We start from the raw sequence: 20,506 nt of genomic DNA on the forward strand, positions 1-20,506 counted from the left end.
TACTGGGTTAAGCTCAAAAGCAACCCGGGGTGCTGCAAGTGCACCAGGGAGGGTAGTTTAACTCATGTCCTATGGCATTGTAAAGTGTAGTCTAAATTTCTGTACCTGTGGACATCAGTTCATGATTGTATTCAAAGAAAAGAATCATTGATCAGGAGGTCCCTTTTTGCATGTGTTTATTTCTACTGGGAGACCTGTCTACTCTGAAAGATGCTATTCCCTCCATCAATGCTGAATGGGTCCAGATCATACGCCTTTAGAGACAACCCTATGGCTTAACTCTTTTCTCTGTACACACAGCCATTCATCTACTTGCTTGGTCTTGCTTACAACACACCCTCTTTTTTACTTTTAGCTTATTTGTGTTTCATTTTCCTTTTTGACTAGTTAATGTCTAATAACCAATGCCATATGTATAATAGCCCTGTCCCACTTGTTTTATGTGTTTATATTCCTATGTCCTTCTAAAAATTTAATAAATCACCAATTATAAAACATGGATGTGGGGCGGCACGGTGGTGCAGTGGTTAGCACTGCCGCCTCACAGCAAGAAGGTTCTGAGTTCCCCGTGTCTGCGTGGGTTCTCCCTGGGTTCTCCGGCTTCCTCCCACAGTCCAAAGACATGCATGCTAGGTTAATTGGTGACTCTAAATTGCCCGTAGGTGTGAATGTGAGTGTGAGTGGTTGTCTGTCTATGTGTCAGCCCTGTGATGAACTGGCGACTTGTCCAGGGTGTACCCCGCCTCTCGCCCAATGTCAGCTGGGATAGGCTCCAGCAACCCGCGACCCTTACAGAATAAGCGGTTACAGAAAATGAATGAATGAATGAAAACATGGATGCAATTTGTGGGTTTGCTGAACTGCATTAGTTCATATGGAGGAGTGTTTATATTATTTTCTCCACCTTATTTATTTCATAGTAGAATGAATGTTAGAAACACCTCTCAGAATAACAGAGAGCAAACTGCTGAGTACAATCAGGGTAATGCCCATGAATGTGTGTCACAACTGGTATGACTGACAGGAGTTTTCTCATGCTGCATCCTGTGAGTCAACTGTTCTCACATCAGCTTGCCAGCCCAGCCTTTTTCACTGTGAAACAAAAAAAAGGAAGGCTGACATCCACAGATACTCTATCAGCTACAGTTCTCTGTGTGTTATTAACACTTGTTGAAGGGTGTATTCATTTTCACATGAGATAAAACTCAGCTGAGTCGGAGTCAGCCCAACAGACAGTGAGTGATACTTTATTTATCTTGTGAGGAGAACAGTTTGGGGGTTTTGCTCATCTTCTATGAATGTTTAAATTCCTCAGATATCACACAACAGTGAAAACAAATTAGATGAAAGACACATCTTTGCTTTAATGTTTTGAGCTAGACACAGAGATGGCAAAAGTGCACACATTCTGTACTCAAGAAGAAGTACAAAAAGACTGGTAAAAGTCAAAGTACTGATTCCACTTCTTAAGTGAAAAGATATAGGCTCTGAAATGTACTCAAAATATGAAGGTAAAAGGTAACATCATGCCTTTCATGTAATTTTGGTCTTGTTATGTCTTTTCTGTCTTGTTACAACTTTTTTGTCATAGACCTCCTTTGTCTTATTGCATCAATTTTGTTTTGTTACATCTTTTACATATTATTATGTCATTTTCGTCTTTTTAAGTCTGTAAGATGGATACACCAAAGAATCGTCTTTTCTTTGTCTTATTGTATATTCTGTTCAGGCTGAAATCGGACTTGATGTTGGGAAGGTGGCACACAATAATGCAAAAAATAAATATGTTGTACAAGTATAATAACTCATAATATTAGAAAAAAGGTAACAGATAGTTTACACCTGATTGCTCTACACATGTACTGTATACTTACACCATACTCATTTGAAAAAATTAAATCACTCTGTATTTTTCAAAATATGAAATATCATTTAACTTCTATGTCTCCTCTAGTCTTCACTCAAATGGGACCAACATCATTACAGATATTCTGTAGATGGTTGATATCAAGTGTTTCAAATTGTGTTCAGATCGGTCAGACGGTGAGTCTACAGTAATATTTAATACCTTGCTGTTTTTTACCATATGCACATTTTCTTTTTTGCTCAATGTTTGATTAAACATCAGCAAGATATTTCACAAAACACCCAAAACCAGCAGAATGATGTGTGATTTATTTCAGAATTTTATCATCAAGATTTTGACTTTTGTGAGGGTTTTAAATTTAAACAGATAAAAAGGCAAGTAGCCAATGCCCCCTCACCATTTCCATGGCTCAAGGGCGCTTCTTTAGGCGTCTGCTGGGGTTTACCTGAAAGGTCAAAGGTCAGCTTCACTGTAACATAATGTTCAGCTCTCTCAGTCCAGGTCTCCTCTGTAAAAACATATTAAAAGTTTTAGCTATCGTTGAAGGACGTTGTCATGGCTTAGTGTCATGTTTTGATGTTTTGCCATGAAACAGCAAATTGCTATAACTTAAGCCTATATGGGCCAATTTGCACCACACTTAAGATCTTTGATAAGAGTCTAGGCCTGAACACATCTGCATGACAATATTCTATTACAGTCATAGTGCCACCTACTGGCAACAGGAAATTACACACTTTGATGTGCTCCTCCTAGCAGATGGATGATATCCAAGTCAGTCATGTAGTCAGAAAAGCCTTAAGACCTTGATGATGCTGTATTGTGAAGATTGTAACATTTCGTCAAATGGCATTGCCCCAGCAGCACGGTAAACTCTGATGTTTCGCCATGACACAGGAAGTTGTTGTACTTTTGTGCTTCATGGTTGAATCCACCCCAATCTTAACATGTTTGATAAGATACCCTATCTATCTACATTTGCAGGACAATATTTACTTGGTGTTGCAAAATGGCTCCATAGTGCCTCCTAAAATATTTCAATTAAGCAGTAGGTTTCATCTACATGAACAAAAATCAGCAGGCACATGTATCATCATCATCAACCCAACAGTTGCTGTAATTTGAGTATGAATGATCCAGTCAGCCCCAAACTTCTCATGTTTGATAAGAGTCCCTGCCTGATGACATCCACATGCCAATCAGGAGTTTTACTTATTGCGCCATCTACTGGCAACAGGAGGTATGCCTCATGTGACGATCATCATCTGATTTACATCAAATTTTCACATTGTGGTCTGCACTTAATATACTGGAACATAACATGTAAATTGGCTGTTCTGAAGCACCACCCGATGGAGACAGGAAGTGACATTGAACTCCATCCTGCGGTGTCCAAAATCCATGAAAATTCACAGCCTTGTCAACCAGTCAGCATCTGCTGACAGGGGCTGCAGCTGCAGCTGGTGGGCGCGGGCTGTGGGGGCAAGTTCAATGTTGCTTGCAGCTTCAATTATTTCTCTTTGATTTTCAGCCTGTGAGCTTCTTCTTGGCTCAGCAGCCAGTGGGTGGGGTCAGAGCGGGCGACAGGAAAGAATCTGAACCTGGTCTTGATAGTCTCATGATATAAAGACACATTCTATAAACTTAAGGTCACAGGTTCAAATTCCCAAGTGAACAGCTTCATAGCAGGTAGATAGTGAACCATTGTCTGTTGGCGGTTTGGGTCTAGAAAAGCACTTTCCAAATATTTTTTTATTATTAAGAAATAAGCTGCTCTGCCCCCATTAAAACCCCTGACGCTCATACCCTGTGTGAAGTGAACACTTGTTCTTTGCCTGAATACAACCTAGACCCAGATTTGCTTTGTGGTAAAACAAATTAATGTTGGAATATCCACAGAGTTCAACATCAATTTTTCTTTGTCCACCTGCCAAATTCCTAGTGAAATTTCAAAGTCTCTTCAAAACTCTTGGTTTTTTTGGGGGGGGTTTTTTGTCTTTTTTGTTTTTTTTTAGCTGGTGAGTGAACAAAAATCTAGCAGCCACTTGCACATTTTACCAGCATTTGGCTGGTGCTGATTTTGACTCCTGAATAGGCATCATATAAGCACAAACCTAAAACAATAGAGGTGTCAAAACTAGATTTAGCACAGAGAGGCATGTCTGGGCTGGGCTTTAAGATTAGCTAATAGAGTCCAACCTATGTTGAGGCCTGTATTACGTGAGTTGATATGGTGCATCTTCACATAGAATTTCTTATTACATGAGCACAAACCAGTTAACAGGGAGACATGGGACTGTGGGGCACCTGGATTACCTACTTTGCTGTTAATTGTATTTTATTAAGACTGTGCAATGTGTAGGGGAGGAGGGAATACTTATTACAGATGCATTGTTTTATGTATTTGGGATAGGGTGTGTGTATGTGTGGATGTTAGTATAGTTAGAGTTTCTGTAGGATAGGTGGTGTAGGGTGGGGTTTTGTTTTATTTTTAAGTGCTGTTTGCAGTTTGGTGTGTTTTCCCGAGGTATACTTGATATAACAAAATAGTTTCAAATTATTATTGTCACAATCTTGGATTCTTTCAGGCCAGTAATTACAAATAAGTCAAATGACCGCAGAGCAGTTGCTGATAACCACATCTTTCTACTAAAACCTACAATAGCTGTTCGACTACTTCCGCGCATGCGCACAATGAGCGACAGTCGGGCTACCAAACTGGTCAAACAGCGGGTGTGAAAATGGTAGGTAACCAAAATAAACACAAACCCGGGCATTGGCTTTGGTGCCATTAAAGCTTACATTGAAGACTATCATTGTATTATTACAGTACATGTTGTGTCGCGTTTTGGCCAGCCTACAGTGATCAGTTAGTGGTGTTCGCTGCTGTTTCAGGGAAGGTCAGTTGATATTTTGAGAGCAGCTAGCTAGCTACACGTCCCTTTTTGGCAGTCTGGCAACTTCGGCTGTGAGCCGCAGGTCAGCCGTTGGACCTGAAACACAGACGCACGCAGGATCGTTCGAGTGAAATCCTGACATATCTATAACCATACTGACAGTCTATTCCTGTGATCCAGTCTCCATCGTGAAGTCGGTGATACATTCTGGCTAACTAAGCTAACGTTAGCCAGTAGAAGTTACTAGCTGGTGGTATGTAGACAATGCTAACCTAACGTTACCCATCTGGCACAATAATCCGTGCTGTCTAAACGGCAGCAACGTTTGACTTGTTGTGTTCGTTATTGAGAGAAATCAGTAACGTTTGGTGAAGTCATTAGCAGCCTGGTGGACTCAGAGTTTGAGTCTCCGATTTCAGGAAATGCTGCTCTTCAGTCAAGTGCAAGTGCTCTGATACTGCAGCTGGTATGAGGGGATGGCATGTGGATTTTAAGACAGTGGATGGGCGATATTTAACGATAACATCGATTAGTAACTAACTGAATATAAGATCAAGATCAGTCATTATCAGTTAATCTACGGTTGAATCACTCAGTTAATAGTTTGGTCTACAAATTCAGATAATAGTTAAAAACGTGCATCACAGTTTCCAGTCCAAAATCCAAAGATATTCATTTTACTAGGAATGCACAGTATTGGATTTTAACCGTATCTGATATGCCAGTATTGTCGTAATTCGATTGCAGTTGCTGATGCTGACATTTTTCCTTTTTGTTCTTCACAAATTTGTTGTAATAGTCGGGATGACGGCTCTTAAAGGGAAACTTTAGCACTTTTCATGTGTATGTCCAGTCAGTGCTGATGGTAAATGTAGGCAATTAAAGCTTTTTTTTCCTGCTAACTGAGATGTCCATCATTACCAGCAGGCATTCGGGGGCAACTTTGTTACTCCCACATCCATGCTGCTGTGTTATCACCACCCTAGCCTACAGCTATTACTTGGCCAAAACACAGTATTAGTGATAAAAAAAAAAACATACTATTTAGCAGTTGGCTTGTCAGAGGCATAGAATAGAAATTTGAGCTGAAATAGTTGGTAGTTCTTCGCTCTTCCAGTGACGCCTGTGGATGCAGGAAGAACAACAGATTTTGCAGGAAAAGAACTAAATTTTCTCGGCCAGTATAGCACACACTGAGGAATGTATTGCTTTGATTGATTGCATTCACCCGCAACACTCACTGAAAAGTGCTGACCTTTCCCTTTAAGATGGCTAAATAAATTTGTAGTGTTGAAGCAATGTTGTTTGGCTTCTCACATGACTGACCCAGAGCAATCATTGCAAATATCAACTTTTCTTTCTGTTTCAGACACTTAAAATAACCCTCACACCACAAACATACTTGCATTGTGCACACATTATTAAAGCATCATCTAAGAAAGCACAAATGTTGATGTCTGGCTGATACAGATGACATGGTGATATTAGGGTGCAGCTCTACATTTACTATCATAAAAGAAAAAGAAAATAAGCACATCTTAACATTTTGGACCTTTTGCGTTATAAATTGACTTAAACAACTAATCAGTTTTCAAAACTGTTGTCAATTAATTTCAGTTGATCCACTTATTTAATAAATCAGTTAACCATAATGTTTATATAGTGTTAGGAAACCACATATTGCCTTGAATTTGGCTTAAATTATGACAATGACTTAAATGTATTTATTTATTTTATTGTTTATATTTGCAGTGACACAGTTGTGCACAATTAAAAGTAATTGAACCAGCGTTAGTGAGCAGCTAGTCCACTAACTCTTGTTTATTACTGGTCTTTAAGGGCTGCATTACTGTTTAATGATACAATATTCTGAATTTGCTTGACTGGCTCTAACTGAGTGAAATGTACACTGAATGCCATTTCTTGCTTGCAAGCATACCTGATTTCCTGGTGGTTTTCTTACATGCACTTTTCCATATCGCTCCTATATCAAAGTGTACTGACAATATTTTTAAATTATATTCTTTTTTTAATATTGCCAACTATATCTGGCATGGTGCTTGTGTTACACTCCAGACTTGTTGCACCTCTAGGTCTCGGTGATGGCATCCCATTTCCCTACTCATGTTACATCTATGACTGTAGTTATCTGAGGGGCCCTCCTGGGTACAGCATGTGCTTTGAGAATCCACAACATCCCCCTTCAGAAAAGCCCATGTTGCTCTTGGATGGGACATAATTACCATCATGGCGTCTTGGCTCACCGCCTATAACATGTGTTTGTCAGCGTGACAGACTAACCTTTTGAAATATGTGTCAGAGTGTCTCTGAGTGTCACCTGAGTGTCTTTTCTGTCCTCTTTCCTATTGCCTGAATGCCTGTAGAAGTGTGTGTCTCGCTGTGTGTTTTTGTCTGTGTCTCACTTTGTGTCTGCGTGTTGTTGTCTGTGCTCCTTGGTCTGATCGCACCAGTGTCTGACAGCCCCTGTCCTGTACTTACACAGCATAAGCTGAAGTCTTCGCAGAGGGACAAGGTACGGCAGTTCATGTCCTTCACACAGGCTGGGGAGAAGACAGCTGTGTACTGCCTCACACAGAATGACTGGAAACTAGAAGTTGCAACCGACAACTACTTTCAGAATCCAGATCTCTACTGTAAGGAATCCATGAAAACGTCAGTAGACCGGAAAAAACTGGAGCAGCTCTACAATCGTTACAAAGGTAAGAGGATTAATTAACAGTCCATGTTTTACGCTGTAACTTAAAATATTTATTAGGATACACTTGTTCTTGACAGAAATGTATTATTAAAGAGTTACACATACTACATGTTTGCAAAAAGTGTCATCTGAGTTTCTTTTTCGTGATAGATCCTCAGGATGAGAATAAGATTGGTATTGACGGGATCCAGCAGTTTTGTGATGACCTCTCACTGGATCCAGCCAGCATCACCGTGCTGGTCGTCGCATGGAAGTTTCGCGCTGCCACTCAGTGCGAGTTTACCAAGAAGGAGTTTCTGGATGGAATGACAGAGCTCGGGTGAGTGTTGTTTACATCGACAGCGTGTAACATGCTTCTAAGTGGGACATAAACAGTGTGCCATGAAGTATCTTTGCGTGGTGGTTGTGTTAGTGTTGCTCCAGGGAGGGAAGGCTATCTATATATAGACAGACTCCACCGCAGCCTGAGTATTCAGTGTCTTCGTGGAATGACTCAATGGAGGAGCTGCAGTGTTTTGACTTTTGAGGTTCATGTGTCAAAGTTAACTTCAGCCAATTTGGCATCAGCATCAAGACCACCATGTTGCAACTCATTAGGGCATCTGTGTTTATTCATTTAAAGTTGTTTGTCTGGTTATTTATTGCTTAAATTGTCTATTTTAGTTGGTTACAAGTCAGTTATTAAGCTTTTTCTGATCACCTTTGAAGCACTTCATGGTTTAGATCCCTAGTGAGTCAGGGCACAGCCTCAGACCTTCAGGCAGGGCTCTGCTGGCCGTTCCTGAGTCCCGACTCGAGACTAAACCCAGCTGGGCTTTTGCAGTCAAGGCCCATCAGCTCTGGAACTCCCTGCCCAATGATCTGAGGCTTGCTGAATCAGCAACTTCTTTTAAATTATTTCTCAAAACTTACCTTTAACAAGGCCTTTTGTTAACTCTAATATTCTATTTTATCTCATTTCTTATTGGTTTATTGTTTGTTTGTTTCATTATTACTATTCATCTTTATTATCAGGGGTGGGTTACTCCATATTTACCTAATTTTTGTACTGTTTTAACTGCCTGATTTTACTCACCCTACTCATGAAATGTTTTAATCCTGGGTTAACCATGTAAAGCACTTTGTAACTTTGTTTTGTAAAGCACTTTATACATGAAATGTATTTTTATGTTCTTATTATTTTTCTAGGTGTGACAGTCCAGAAAAACTGAAGGCCCTTTTGCCAAGATTAGAGCAGGAGCTCAAAGATAGTGGGAAGTTCAAGGACTTCTACCAGTTCACCTTTAACTTTGCCAAAAATCCTGGACAGAAGGGTTTAGGTAACAAGAGTGACAAGAACAACAAGTTGTTGAATGATATCACTGATTTACAAACTGTTTAAACTGTTCTGCTTTTTTTTTGTCTGTGTGCAGACTTGGAGATGGCCGTAGCCTACTGGAACCTGGTTCTGTCAGGAAGATTTAAGTTCCTTGATCTTTGGAATAGATTCCTTTTGGTGAGTCAAAGAAGTGAAACCAGTGATGCACCAATCAATTATGCTGAATTGGTACCAGCATCCATACTCTCTTTATAGATTCTTTATAGATACATTTACAAGAAAGAAAATTCTGTTTTTCAATTACATAAGCAATTCCTAAACAGTGTGTCCTCTCACATCTTAGACCTTGTAACTTAGGAAAATCCTAACTAGAACTATAAACTTAATTCTTCTGTCGGCACTTGTCCTGTCATTCCCATATTTGCTTAGAATTTACATGAGACTGCCTGTATCCCTTCATCTGTGACCGACTAGCTAGCTGCTAAAATGGACAAGAAAAGACACGCATTAAATTCAACTTAAAAATACATTACATACATTTACAAGAAAGGAAACAAGGTGGAGTTTTTTTGTATGCTGTCATAAAAAAACAAAAAAAATGGGTTGTGTGAAACCATGCATGTATCTTAATTACAGGAACACCATAAACGATCCATCCCAAAGGACACATGGAACCTATTGTTGGACTTTGGTAACATGATTGCAGATGACATGTCAAATTATGATGAGGAAGGTGAGTTTAGAATGACTAAAGTCCTTCAGATTCAGCATTGATCCATTTGTTCTTTAAGATGATGCTGTGAAAATAGACTTTCCTTTTTAAATCTCTGTGACACTAATGTTAACCTTGCTTGTTTCTTTCTCAGGAGCATGGCCAGTCCTTATAGATGATTTTGTGGAATTTGCTCGACCAATTGTAACAGGATCAAAACGTAAAACTCTCTAAATCCAATCCCGACTCTGGAAAGCCAGAACGTTGTTTCTTTTACAGTGACTTCATAGTTTTTTTAAGACTTGTACAAAAAAAAAGTGAAAATCGTAGACTTCAGAGAGAAAACAGAAGCACTTGAAACTGTCAGGAAACCACCTTTCAGGGAGCTGAGTAAAAACTATGAAAACAACTGGCCACATTTTTTGTCCTCATGAGACTGAGGCGTCATATGGACATTGCCAGATTCACCTCCGTCTCTCCTGCTGGATTCTCAGTCTCCTGGATGCTCCTCTGCTCTGCTCCAGGAGGAGCACCACCTGTCAGGCCACAGCCCTGTAAGTGGGGATGGACACGGCTCTGAGAGGAGGTTCACTGGCTGTGTGTACTCTAAAGGGACTGGAGAGGAGAAAACTGTGTTTAAGATTCTTCCTAGTCAGCTTTGTTTGGTTATATGAAGCTCTGAGTGACTGTGCAAAGTTCCCATGTCTTACCCTAACTTTGGGACAGAGTGCTCACGACACCAGCACCAACAGAACTGTTGCAGTTTTTACTGTACATACTGTATCTATTGGGACAGTTTACAAAGAGAGCTATATGAAGAATAATATAAATATGTTCAGTTTATAAATGCAAAAGAATGATTCTTTTATGTACAGTAAATGCTAAGATCTCTAACGGGATGCCTCAATATTGTGGATGATATGCTGTTGGTTTAATTATTCGGTGGATCTGTCAGGTCATGGAATTGTGAGCTTCTCATTGAAAGCATGTTAAACACATTTTACGTCACGTCGGGCTGTTTTCACAAATACATTTTCACTAAAGTAAAGGCAGTGCTTTAATTTAGATAATTGACCATGGTTTGTGGTATTCATTTGACAGGTTAATCTCAGTTGGGAGTGGGTCTCAAATACTAAATGTAACGTAATTAGTCCACAGTACCACAATTTTGCTTTCAAAGGATAATTTCTTTGTGTTTTTTTTCTATCAGGTAATCCCTCTGAGACATTTAATGATGCTAAAGTGACTAATGAGCAGCATTTAAGTCAAATTTAAAGTTAAGAAGCTACAGACCTTTTGGATTGCATGGCACATATCTCTATGTTATGGCAGTGCGAAGCCCTTTAGACCAGAAGCCAGGACACTAAAGAGGGCGATAACAGGATGACAAAGTAAGCCTTAAGAATAAATATCTCTGTTCAATATTTATGTTTCTGTTCAAGCCCATCTGTCCAGTGTTACTGAAGGTAGTGAAAATTAGAGTATATTGTTGATACACCATGTAAGTAGCCTAAGTATATTGTTCATTTAAGAAAGATGAATAAAGCATGAGTTTTTCCATAATCACACATGTAAATAATTCTTTTGTTGTTGATCGGTTAGATCCTGAACTCCAGAGTGGCATGCAGCTCCTTTGACCCTCTCCAGTGACTATGGGTTTTTTATGTTGAAAAATTATGAGTAAATGAATTTTTGTTTAACGTCAAATATCATTCATCACTGTCGTAGTCTAAAGTGGTTCTTACATTCTGCGACTGTAAAAATGTGTAGTGTATACACTAAATTAAAAAATGGATGTCCAGTCAGTGTTAATAGTAAATGTAGTCAAACGTAGCAATTAATTCCTCGGTGTGCTATAATGACAATGAAAACTGAGTTTTCCCCCTCGTGGAACAGCAGAACCTACATATACCAGGATGAAGTGCAGGCAAACTTGTGACTTGTGACATTTGTGCAGCCGTGTTATCACCATCCGAGCCTATAGGTATTAGATAATTGGCCAAAACACAGCATTAGATGACAAAAATACTCATCTAGCTTGACGCTGGGCCACCCAGAGGCAGAGACTAGAAATCCAAGCTGAAATTGTCTGTAGTTCTCCCTGACATCCAGTGACATCACTGGAGGAGGAACTACAGATTTGACACAAGAAAACCTCAGTTTTCTAAGTCAGTGTAGCACACAGGAATGTATTTCTTTAATTGACATTTACCATCAACACTGACTGGACACTCACATTAAATGTTTCCTGTGCATCGTGGCCTACATGTCTGGCTCAGTGTCTCGTCCTCTGAACTTTGCCTGTGGCTGCTCTTGAGTCTGCCAAAGATAGCTGTGGATGCCAAGTCCAAAAAAGAAAAATCTCACAGGAAAATAAAGAATTTAATAATTGCGGCTCTAGGCTAAAAATAGCTTTTGTGATAGTAAAGGTTGCTGACCCCTGGGTTAGATGATGGACACCAGTTTGCACCACCAAGGATTCAATTTTCAACCTGATTAAATCATGGTTTAACTTTAAATTATGTTGCACCAAACTTGTTTTTTTAAATATTTTTTTAAAATTATTTTTTAATAATACAGGGATAACACAGTGACATTACTCCCCCTAAAAACAGGGTAATATAGTCAATCATGCCCCCGATGATCCCTGATCTGCCTCCTCAGCCCACCTTTCCTTGGATAACAGTGCATAACTTCCACAAAGGAAAGAACAACTAAATCAGATAAAAGACAAATAATAATGAATAATAAAAATAAATAAATAACACTATAGGTGTGTAATGTAAACAAGAAGAAAAGAAAAAAAACGTACACAGAGAGAATAGCGTAAAATAAATGAATAAACATTTGTATGGAGTTATAATTTTAGATTAAATTATAAATTGTGTGTTCTATATACTTAGAGGAAAAAAGAATCCTAAAAGGCAAAAGAAAAAAAAAATAACCGCAAGAGATATCAGAGGTAAAAGTGCTGATTAAAGAAATTACGAAGATTTAATTAATTAAAGAATATACATTTTATTTTATGTAAGTGAACAGGTGTTGGTTTTTACATTTGAAAACTGGTCACCGTTCACCTCCACTGTTGCAACACTGTTTTCCTGTGAAACTCCAGCAGTGTTTTTTCAGGAATAAAAACCTAAACCTGACCTTCAGTTGACATGAGGGTGAGTAGATAATGACTGCATTTTCATTTTTGGGTGAATTATCCCTGTAAGGGAAAACACCTCCTCCACCACCTCCCTTTTTGCTACTAGGAGGCGCTTCGCACGGCAATTAATTTATCATTTACAACGAGGCTGTAAAGTGAGATTTTGTTATAGTTCCCTCTTTGATTTATGTGATTGGCAGCAACTATTGTGAAAGCCTTCGTCTGAACTCTTAACTTAATAGGCCTTATGCAACACTCTCAAGTGAACCCCACAACTTAGGGAAATACTTTGCTTAGGGGACAAACTTAAGTGTAAAACTTAAGGTGGGTTATGCTATCAGGGACTGACTCCAACCCTGGCAAATGAATAATATTCTATCATCTACAGGGGATTAAGTAACCATTATTTTTGCTATATTTTGCAAAAAATGTGAAAATTATTGCTGTCAATACTACTTTTACCATTATTGCCCCTACTGGCACTGCTACAAGTACAGCCACAACTCATTATCATGGACAGTAATAACAGAAGGGGACACAGAAGCAAACACTGAGCTGTTTCTCTTCCTCCAATTGTTTTGCATGCAAATAAAACCCATACCTGCGGATGTTACCTGGGTGTTACCTTAACTAGCCCCTCCTCTCAGCGAACATGAGTCATTTGAAACTCAGGCCGCTCTGTTATTTACCTTGACAGCAGCCAGCTCTTTTCCAGGTAATACAGATGAAATAACCTCCTTGGTGCAGGTTGTTTATAGCCTCGGTGGACTACTGAACCTGCAGCACCTGACACACAATGGAAGGGGAAGTGACAGGAAATATTTCTCAACCTCTTGCGTGCAATAATGGCAGTGAAAGGTAAGATTAATGTTGATTTTGTGCTCACTCTGACTATTTTTTCTTTTTTTGAACTTATGTTTCTTAAATGTACTGTATATTCTTGTTGCTTCCTTCCTGACTACTAGCTCCGGCTACCAGCTTCTTCCTCATCAGCTCATTTGCACTTTGTTTTACTTAACAAACTTGCCATGAGAAGCCAACTACCAAGCTCAGTAGAATATCAGAGCTAAGAGTTTGTTTTGTGGAACATACATGACATTTTCTGAACTTATTTTTTAGCTTGAATATTGCTCCTTGCTCTTATTCCCACTCGAGAGTAATTTAAACCGGACTAATAGTCCAGCTGGGGCATTTGATCTCCCCGCTGCAGAAACCCTACCCAGTGGAGGCTGTTGTAGTGTCTGTCATCAGGGAATACAAGAGAGAAAGAAGGGTGGGGAGGAGAGTGACCCAGCTGTCAGACCCTTTCTATATGCTAGTGCTTTGTGTCATTCATTCCTGCATTCATACTGGACTATGTGGATTTGCCCCAGCAGGATTGACCCCTATGGCTTTGAGAGACCTCACGATTTTGAATCCTATAAGGAGATGATGAATGAGTATGTGGTCGTCCTCAACAGAAGGTCACTGAGGTGGTCCAAGCTGCTGCAGGAGAAACCAGATGTGGAGAAGAACGTGACAGGTACAAGTCACAAAAACACCCTGTTTTGTTCTGGTGCCTTCCAGTGCTGGTGTGGGTCTGTGATGTAATTTTAACATCTGTTTTGGAAGTGAAAAGGTACGTGCGTAAAGGTGTGCCTAATGAGCACCGTGCCAGGATTTGGATGGCAGCTAGTGGAGCACAGGAGCGACTGGAGAGCAACCCGGGTTATTACCAGTCTCTGCTGGCCGTGGAGCACGACACCAAGCTGAAGGAAACCATTCATATAGGTGCGACAACAGCAGGCCTTTTTCACGGTAGACACTGTGACATGTCACAGTAGGAGAAGCACAGGTTTAAATGGTAAAATTAGTGATGGCTAATAACTCATTTGTTACAGCAGCTCAGGGATTGAAAGTACAGGTAGAAAAAGGACTAAAAACTATACACATAATACACTACACACATGTTGTGTAGCAATAGTTTAGTAGGAATATTGTTTTTTTGTTGTTGATGTTGTTGTTGTTTTTTTTGGATGAAGGGCAAAAAGCTGTGCATGTTAACTTGGTCACTGTCATGGTTTACTGGAACGCATGAAAACAACAGGGTCATTGTTTGTTAAATAGTAATACCTGTGCTTTCCCTACTATAGCAAATAAAAATGTCTGCTGTGAAAAAGCCACTACAATCTGCTATTCCCATTTCTAAAAAACATCTGTAACTCATCAGTATATGCATGTTGTATGTGCACACAGAACAGCATGGACACAGGTCCATATTACACATATCATAGTACAACTCCTGTCATGTCTTTTTTGTCAGACATGCACAGGACCTTTCCTGACAACGTCCTCTTCAAAAGCAAAGCAGAACCGAGCCTGCAGAGGGCTCTGTACAACGTGCTGCTGGCATACGGACACCACAATAAAGCAGTGGGATACTGTCAGGTGAGGAAAACACTCAGACAAAGCAGAATTGACTCTTCTGTCATGCAACAAAATGTCTGTTTACATAAAGAACAGGACTGGCCAGCTCCTATTCATTTAAATACATGTGTGGGATTTTCCTCAAATGTAACTTTTATGACTTTCTGTGCAGTGTTTAACAAACTAATCCCTGTTTGCTCCCTGTGCAGATAATTTAATTTTGATATATACTGAAGTCACACAGTTTTTGGGTATAGGTATAACCTGACAACTCTGTCAGCCAAAAAAAGAGGCAAAGGAAATCAATTTAGTAATAGTAAAAATTGTATGTGTACAGTTACCTGTTTTCCCCAGACATGCAAGTGATATAGTAGTGCAAAGTCATGGCAAGAATATAGTTGTAAAGTAATTTTTGCGACATGTAAAGTTGCTGGAACATCACATGTAACACTGTGATGTCAGTGTCATCACCATCACATTATTTAAACATTGCTGGTATGTTGTCCCAACGTTTCCGCCACTTTTTGGAGATGTTGTGACGATGTTACTTTACATCACCAAGATGTTGCTTGCAAAGTCCCTGCTAAGACAGAGTTGTTCAACGTAACAATTTAAGTGTAATGTTGCATGAATGTTGCTACATCATAAAGGAATGAATATCACAATCACAATCCTGCAGCAACATGCTGTGTTTTTAACAACATTGCAGCAACATAATTATATAAAGTGCAGAAAACATCACACAGACAAGGCTGAACAGACAATGCAAAAATACCATGGAATATCTGTTACGTAACATTTCAGCAATGTAGGAGCAGCTAAACTAATGGTAACATCGTAACTTAATCTTGTGGTAAGGTTATAGCGTCACGAATGAAATGTCAAAATCACAACGTTGCAGGGACACACTGTGTTTGTAGGGAAGTAATGCATCATAACTTGTAATCTGACACTAAATTGGTGACAAAATCCCAATCTTACTTGAGCTTGGATATGTCCTGCATAAATTCTGCCATGGATTTGGCTGCTTGTGTGTTTTTGTCTGTAGATCAGTGAGCCACAGCATGCCAGTGGTCTCACGCACAGTTAGATCATTGCTGTGTCTGTTTGTTCCAGGGCATGAACTTCATAGCAGGCTACCTCATCATCATCACCAAAGAGGAAGAGAAGTCATTCTGGCTCATGGATGCATTGTTGGGCAGAATGCTCCCAGGTAGGGTTTTTGTTTATACTCACACAGAGAATAGATCTTTTAGAGCCATTTTGACACGAAATAGTGGCATAAACACAGGTCTTACCTGTGACACTAATAAAGGTTCTAATTATGAAATTGCACCAAAGTCACAAAAGTCAGTGTAACACTAAAAATGGTAAATGTGTGAGTTGCTCAGCCCTCACAGCTGCAACAAGAGTAATGTGAAACTGAACTGAACTGAACTGAACACGCCAACAAAGTCCTGGGATGTGATCAGCCCTGACAAAACGTGGCAAAACCTTTAAATAGAAACAACGGTGTGTTGAGCACCTTATTATGTTACACAATTGCCTTTTTGATATGGTAGGGTTTATACATGTGGCTGCTGATTGAGTAACACCTCTGATACAACCACTAAATGAGAAAAACGGCACCACAAAGCCTGTTGTACACTGTTTCAAGAAACGTGCCATTCAACCTGGAAACCAGGGCAAAACAGGGCACTTTTCGGATAGAATGTGCCCCTGAGAAGAAGTCTAATCAGACCACATGTGAAAACATCTGTGTAGGTGAACCAAGTTAGTGAAGGGCCTTTAATCAGTCACAACTTTATTCGTACAGGACATTTAATGCAATGTGTTTTACACTGACAAAATATGTACCAACGACAAATAGAGTTGAGTAGAGTCAAAGTTTAATGTCCCCAAGGGGCAACTGGCTTTACAGTGGTCCAACGCAAACAGTCAATACATACAATAGATCAAGATTCATATCTCTAGCACTGTCATCATGAATGAATGATCATCAGGGTATAAGTTATACTTTGTTTAAAAAAACAACAGCAGATGGAACTGAAGACAATCTATATCTATTAAGACTATCAAAACAGCTAATCATTGAAAAAGAAAGGACAAACTCAAGAAAATAAGAATAAACCAAATTGAAAAAAAGCTAAAATAAAGTATTTAAAATAGTTAAAGAAGTGAAATAAAAAAAAAAGTCTGCAGCCTCACCCAGGGCCATAATTTGGCAGCAGGCAGTTTGTAAAGGCCATAAAATATTTAAAGTTTAACAACTTCTTAAAATCTCCTCTAAAGTTAATTGGATTAAATTAAATAAGATGAAAGAAGAGTAGATACCCTAAAGCAGATGTGATTAGCTCTTTGCTGTGGTCCAATTAAAGCTATGACAGCAACTGAAAATACTGAATGAGATTTTTAGGCTAGTTTACAGTTTTGGGCAGACCTAAGAGTAACTCAGTGCAGTGATTAAGTCTACATGCAACAAATGTCGGCATATTTTACAGTTTATAAGAGGAAGAAAGGCAAGATCTTGTCATTAGGAAAGACAGGCTAAAATGCCATTTCAGCAATTTTCCTTATTTGCAGCTTAAAAACTAAAAACTGACTAAAAACTGTAATAACATGTACAGTACAGTACAATGTTATATCTCAAAACAATTACTGCCTGAAAGATGAAACTTCTACTTTGGTGATATCGTAGACTACCACAGCCCGGCCATGTTGGGCCTGAAGACCGACCAGGAGGTTCTTGGGGAGCTGGTGAAGGCTAAAGCTCCCGCTGTGGGACAGCTCATGGACCAGTATCCTGGCATATGGACACTGGTGGTGTCACGCTGGTTCATCTGCCTTTACATTGACATACTCCCAATAGAGGTGAGGAAAAGTTTGGGTTTAACGGTCGAGACAAATGAGGGATTCATGATGATGCTGAAGCACATCTGTCTCGTTTCTTGTACTTGCAGACAGTTCTGCGGATCTGGGATTGTCTTTTTTACGAGGGCTCTAAGGTTCTTTTCCGCGTTGCTCTGACTCTCATCATTCACCACCAGCCGGAGATCCTGAGAGCTCGCTCTTTGCCTGATGTGTGCGAGTGCTTCAAACAAATGACCTGTGGAGCTTTCACTCTGGACTGCCACACCTTCATGCAGGTGCAATGAGAAAGGACAGTCAGAAAGACAAATGAGGAAGCGATTGCTGTTTTTATTTATTTTTTTGTTTTTGTTTTTTAAAAAACTGAAAAGTGCAGATCAGTCAGAAAGTTCCCAGACCCACAATCTTATTGTCCACACAGCAGCTCATATAGCTCACTATTATTTTGCTTAAGGAGTCTTGTTGATTCAAAGACAGTGAAATGTGGCTTACATAACAGTTATTCTCCATCAGAAAAGGCTGTGTGATTGCAAGGTAAAACACTGAAAATATTCTACATATACTGTACACTTAAAATGATTTTGATTTTCAACACATTGCTTAGTTTCCTGCATGCCGACCACCGACAGCTGTATAATACTCAGATTATAGATAGCACCTCATAAAACCCCACTTTAAAAAAAACACAAAAAAAAAGCCATTTAGTCCATTTGGTGACATTTTCTCAAACTCTCCCCCTGTTTTTTTTTTTTTGTTTTTTTTTACAGAAAATCTTCACAGAACCTGGCAGCTTGTCAATGGCAACTATTGATAAACTGAGAGAGAAATGCAGACAGCGAATATTGCAGGAAGAATCTGGACAACCATAAAGTTTGGGATCCATCACTCCACGCAGCTTTCCTTCAGAAAGTAACACTGTGCTATCTATCAGGGACTGTTCCCACCAAACAGAGACACTGGTGGCTCTTTGGTTGCTTCTGTCATAAGTTGTTATATTACACTTTATTCCAGTTGACTGGATATGAGAGGGATGTGCTGAAGCTTAACTGTTGTTTTTGAACTTCATCTTTTGTTCTTAGTTCCATGTTCTGCAGAATATTTCTGCTGCTGCAGATGTGTCAAGATCATCGTGCTTGAAGCTTTGAAAAAAGTATTTAAATATGTCATGTTTTTTACTACTTGCACTATAATCTTACTACTTTGTGACAGTAATATGGGAGTGATTCAATTTATTTTGTCACTGTGGAGAATAATGGCTGTGAGAATTAATGTCTCTTGCACTGGAACACTGTTCTATCATCCATTTCTCTTCATGAACCAAAATGAGATGTTTAGAAGTTGGTGTGTCCCAATTGACAGAATCTTGTGTTTCACATTTTGGTGCACTTTTTCTTTTTTTTTTTTACTTTCAAGGTGACTTGCCTTAAGTTAAATTAATGCAAACTGTTGATTTAGTACATCTAACTTGTTAATTTGATTTGAAAAAACTAATTCATTTGCTTGAACTGATTTTTTTTTTTAAGTTGATCCAACAATACTCTTTTTTCAGTGTAACCTAATAACCTCAGTTAACTGTTGTCCCAGTTGCAAATAGATCATCATTTACCATGAGTGAGAGTTGAAGGTCTGGCAGGTTATTTCCATTCCATTGCTGATAAAAAAAAAATAGAAAGACTTTAAGATGGCAGAAAAGGTTTGAATGGGTGGGGCACAAAATAAATGAATGCCATATAAACAACTATAAATATTATACATAAAATATGAAATAACATCAGTAAATACCTGCTGTTTGTGACTCTAAGTTGCCTACAGCTATGTGCAAATGATGAGACAACAGAACCCTTAACACACATTTAAAAGGCCTCCAACCTCGACAGGAACAAGGTTGAAAGAAAACCAACATGACTGTGTCGTCTGTAGTCATTTTGTCTGTTTTTCATCAATTGCATTACTCTTTTTAGTCATTTTGTGTCTCATCGTAATGACTCTGACAAGCGGGAACTCAGGGGTGGAGTCAGAGGTGGTAAAAGCACCCACATCCTGTACTCAAGTAGAAGTTCCAATACTTGTGTTGTGAAAAAAAGTGAAAAAGGACAGACTCTGAAATGTACTCAAAATATAAAAGTAAAAAGTAGCCCTTTGAAGGACATTCCTGACAGCCGTTTCTGTACAAAGCTAATTGAACCTCACCTTTTCTCCCTCTCTGTTAATATGTGAAATATGTTTAAATAAATTAATAAACAAACAGGAACAAAGTTTAAAAATACCAGAAATACCCTCAAAAGTATCAGGATAAAGTAAACCACTAACTTTATTTCCCAAGTGCACACTTAGTTTACCATGTCCAACAGTTTTGACCACTGAGTAGGATACAAGGGGGACATTAACCTTCAAAAAGTGTTGTGTTTATAGCTGAAACACTTTGCCTACCTGACAACCACTGTAATAAAAGATACAACTGGTTGAACTATTCAAAAAAGTGAACATTTCTTGTGATTCTTTACACAATGTTGTAACCTACACTTCTAAAGGAGTCCAAACAAACAAAACCAACCAGGAACAGGTTTG

The 20,506-nt window shown here is 39.1% G+C and overlaps 2 protein-coding genes across 4 annotated transcripts; both read left to right on the top strand.

Annotated features, from left to right (window-relative positions):
• The first annotated feature begins 1,093 nt into the window (after window positions 1-1,093).
• dcun1d2a (DCN1, defective in cullin neddylation 1, domain containing 2a) lies at window positions 1,094-11,076 on the top strand. Of its 2 annotated transcripts, XM_084724763.1 has the most exons (7): window positions 1,094-1,235; window positions 7,268-7,484; window positions 7,634-7,802; window positions 8,672-8,802; window positions 8,896-8,978; window positions 9,438-9,534; window positions 9,668-11,076. In XM_084724763.1, exons 2-7 carry the CDS (start codon window positions 7,310-7,312, stop codon window positions 9,745-9,747), a joined length of 735 nt encoding a protein of 244 aa, XP_084580889.1. In that variant the 5' UTR covers window positions 1,094-1,235; window positions 7,268-7,309; the 3' UTR covers window positions 9,748-11,076. The 2 variants fall into 2 exon arrangements, with proteins under 2 accessions (XP_084580889.1, XP_084580888.1); XM_084724762.1 differs by lacking the exon at window positions 1,094-1,235 and having other exon boundaries at window positions 6,969-7,484.
• A 2,093-nt stretch (window positions 11,077-13,169) lies between these two features.
• LOC146322703 (growth hormone-regulated TBC protein 1-A-like) lies at window positions 13,170-19,290 on the top strand. Of its 2 annotated transcripts, none has more exons than XM_084724765.1 (8): window positions 13,170-13,522; window positions 14,038-14,186; window positions 14,276-14,434; window positions 14,967-15,091; window positions 16,187-16,283; window positions 17,769-17,941; window positions 18,031-18,216; window positions 18,706-19,290. In XM_084724765.1, exons 1-8 carry the CDS (start codon window positions 13,461-13,463, stop codon window positions 18,805-18,807), a joined length of 1,053 nt encoding a protein of 350 aa, XP_084580891.1. In that variant the 5' UTR covers window positions 13,170-13,460; the 3' UTR covers window positions 18,808-19,290. The 2 variants fall into 2 exon arrangements, with proteins under 2 accessions (XP_084580891.1, XP_084580892.1); XM_084724766.1 differs by having other exon boundaries at window positions 13,174-13,522; window positions 14,041-14,186.
• Window positions 19,291-20,506: the final 1,216 nt, after the last annotated feature.

The sequence above is a fragment of the Lutjanus erythropterus genome, chromosome 8 (assembly GCF_056507025.1).
Source record: "Lutjanus erythropterus isolate fLutEry1 chromosome 8, fLutEry1.hap2, whole genome shotgun sequence".
Taxonomy (NCBI): domain Eukaryota; kingdom Metazoa; phylum Chordata; class Actinopteri; order Lutjaniformes; family Lutjanidae; genus Lutjanus; species Lutjanus erythropterus.

Bases quoted from the DNA above. Each gene is read 5' to 3' on its own strand.
- LOC146322703 (XM_084724765.1), top strand. From the start codon at position 13,461: ATGGAAGGGGAAGTGACAGGAAATATTTCTCAACCTCTTGCGTGCAAT. The intron at 14,187-14,275 runs GTACAAGTCACA...CTGTTTTGGAAG, and splicing joins TGTGGAGAAGAACGTGACAG to TGAAAAGGTACGTGCGTAAA. The intron at 18,217-18,705 runs GTGCAATGAGAA...TTTTTTTTACAG, and splicing joins ACTGCCACACCTTCATGCAG to AAAATCTTCACAGAACCTGG.
- dcun1d2a (XM_084724762.1), top strand. From the start codon at position 7,139: ATGCCTGTAGAAGTGTGTGTCTCGCTGTGTGTTTTTGTCTGTGTCTCA. The intron at 7,803-8,671 runs GTGAGTGTTGTT...TTATTTTTCTAG, and splicing joins GATGGAATGACAGAGCTCGG to GTGTGACAGTCCAGAAAAAC. The intron at 8,979-9,437 runs GTGAGTCAAAGA...TCTTAATTACAG, and splicing joins TTTGGAATAGATTCCTTTTG to GAACACCATAAACGATCCAT.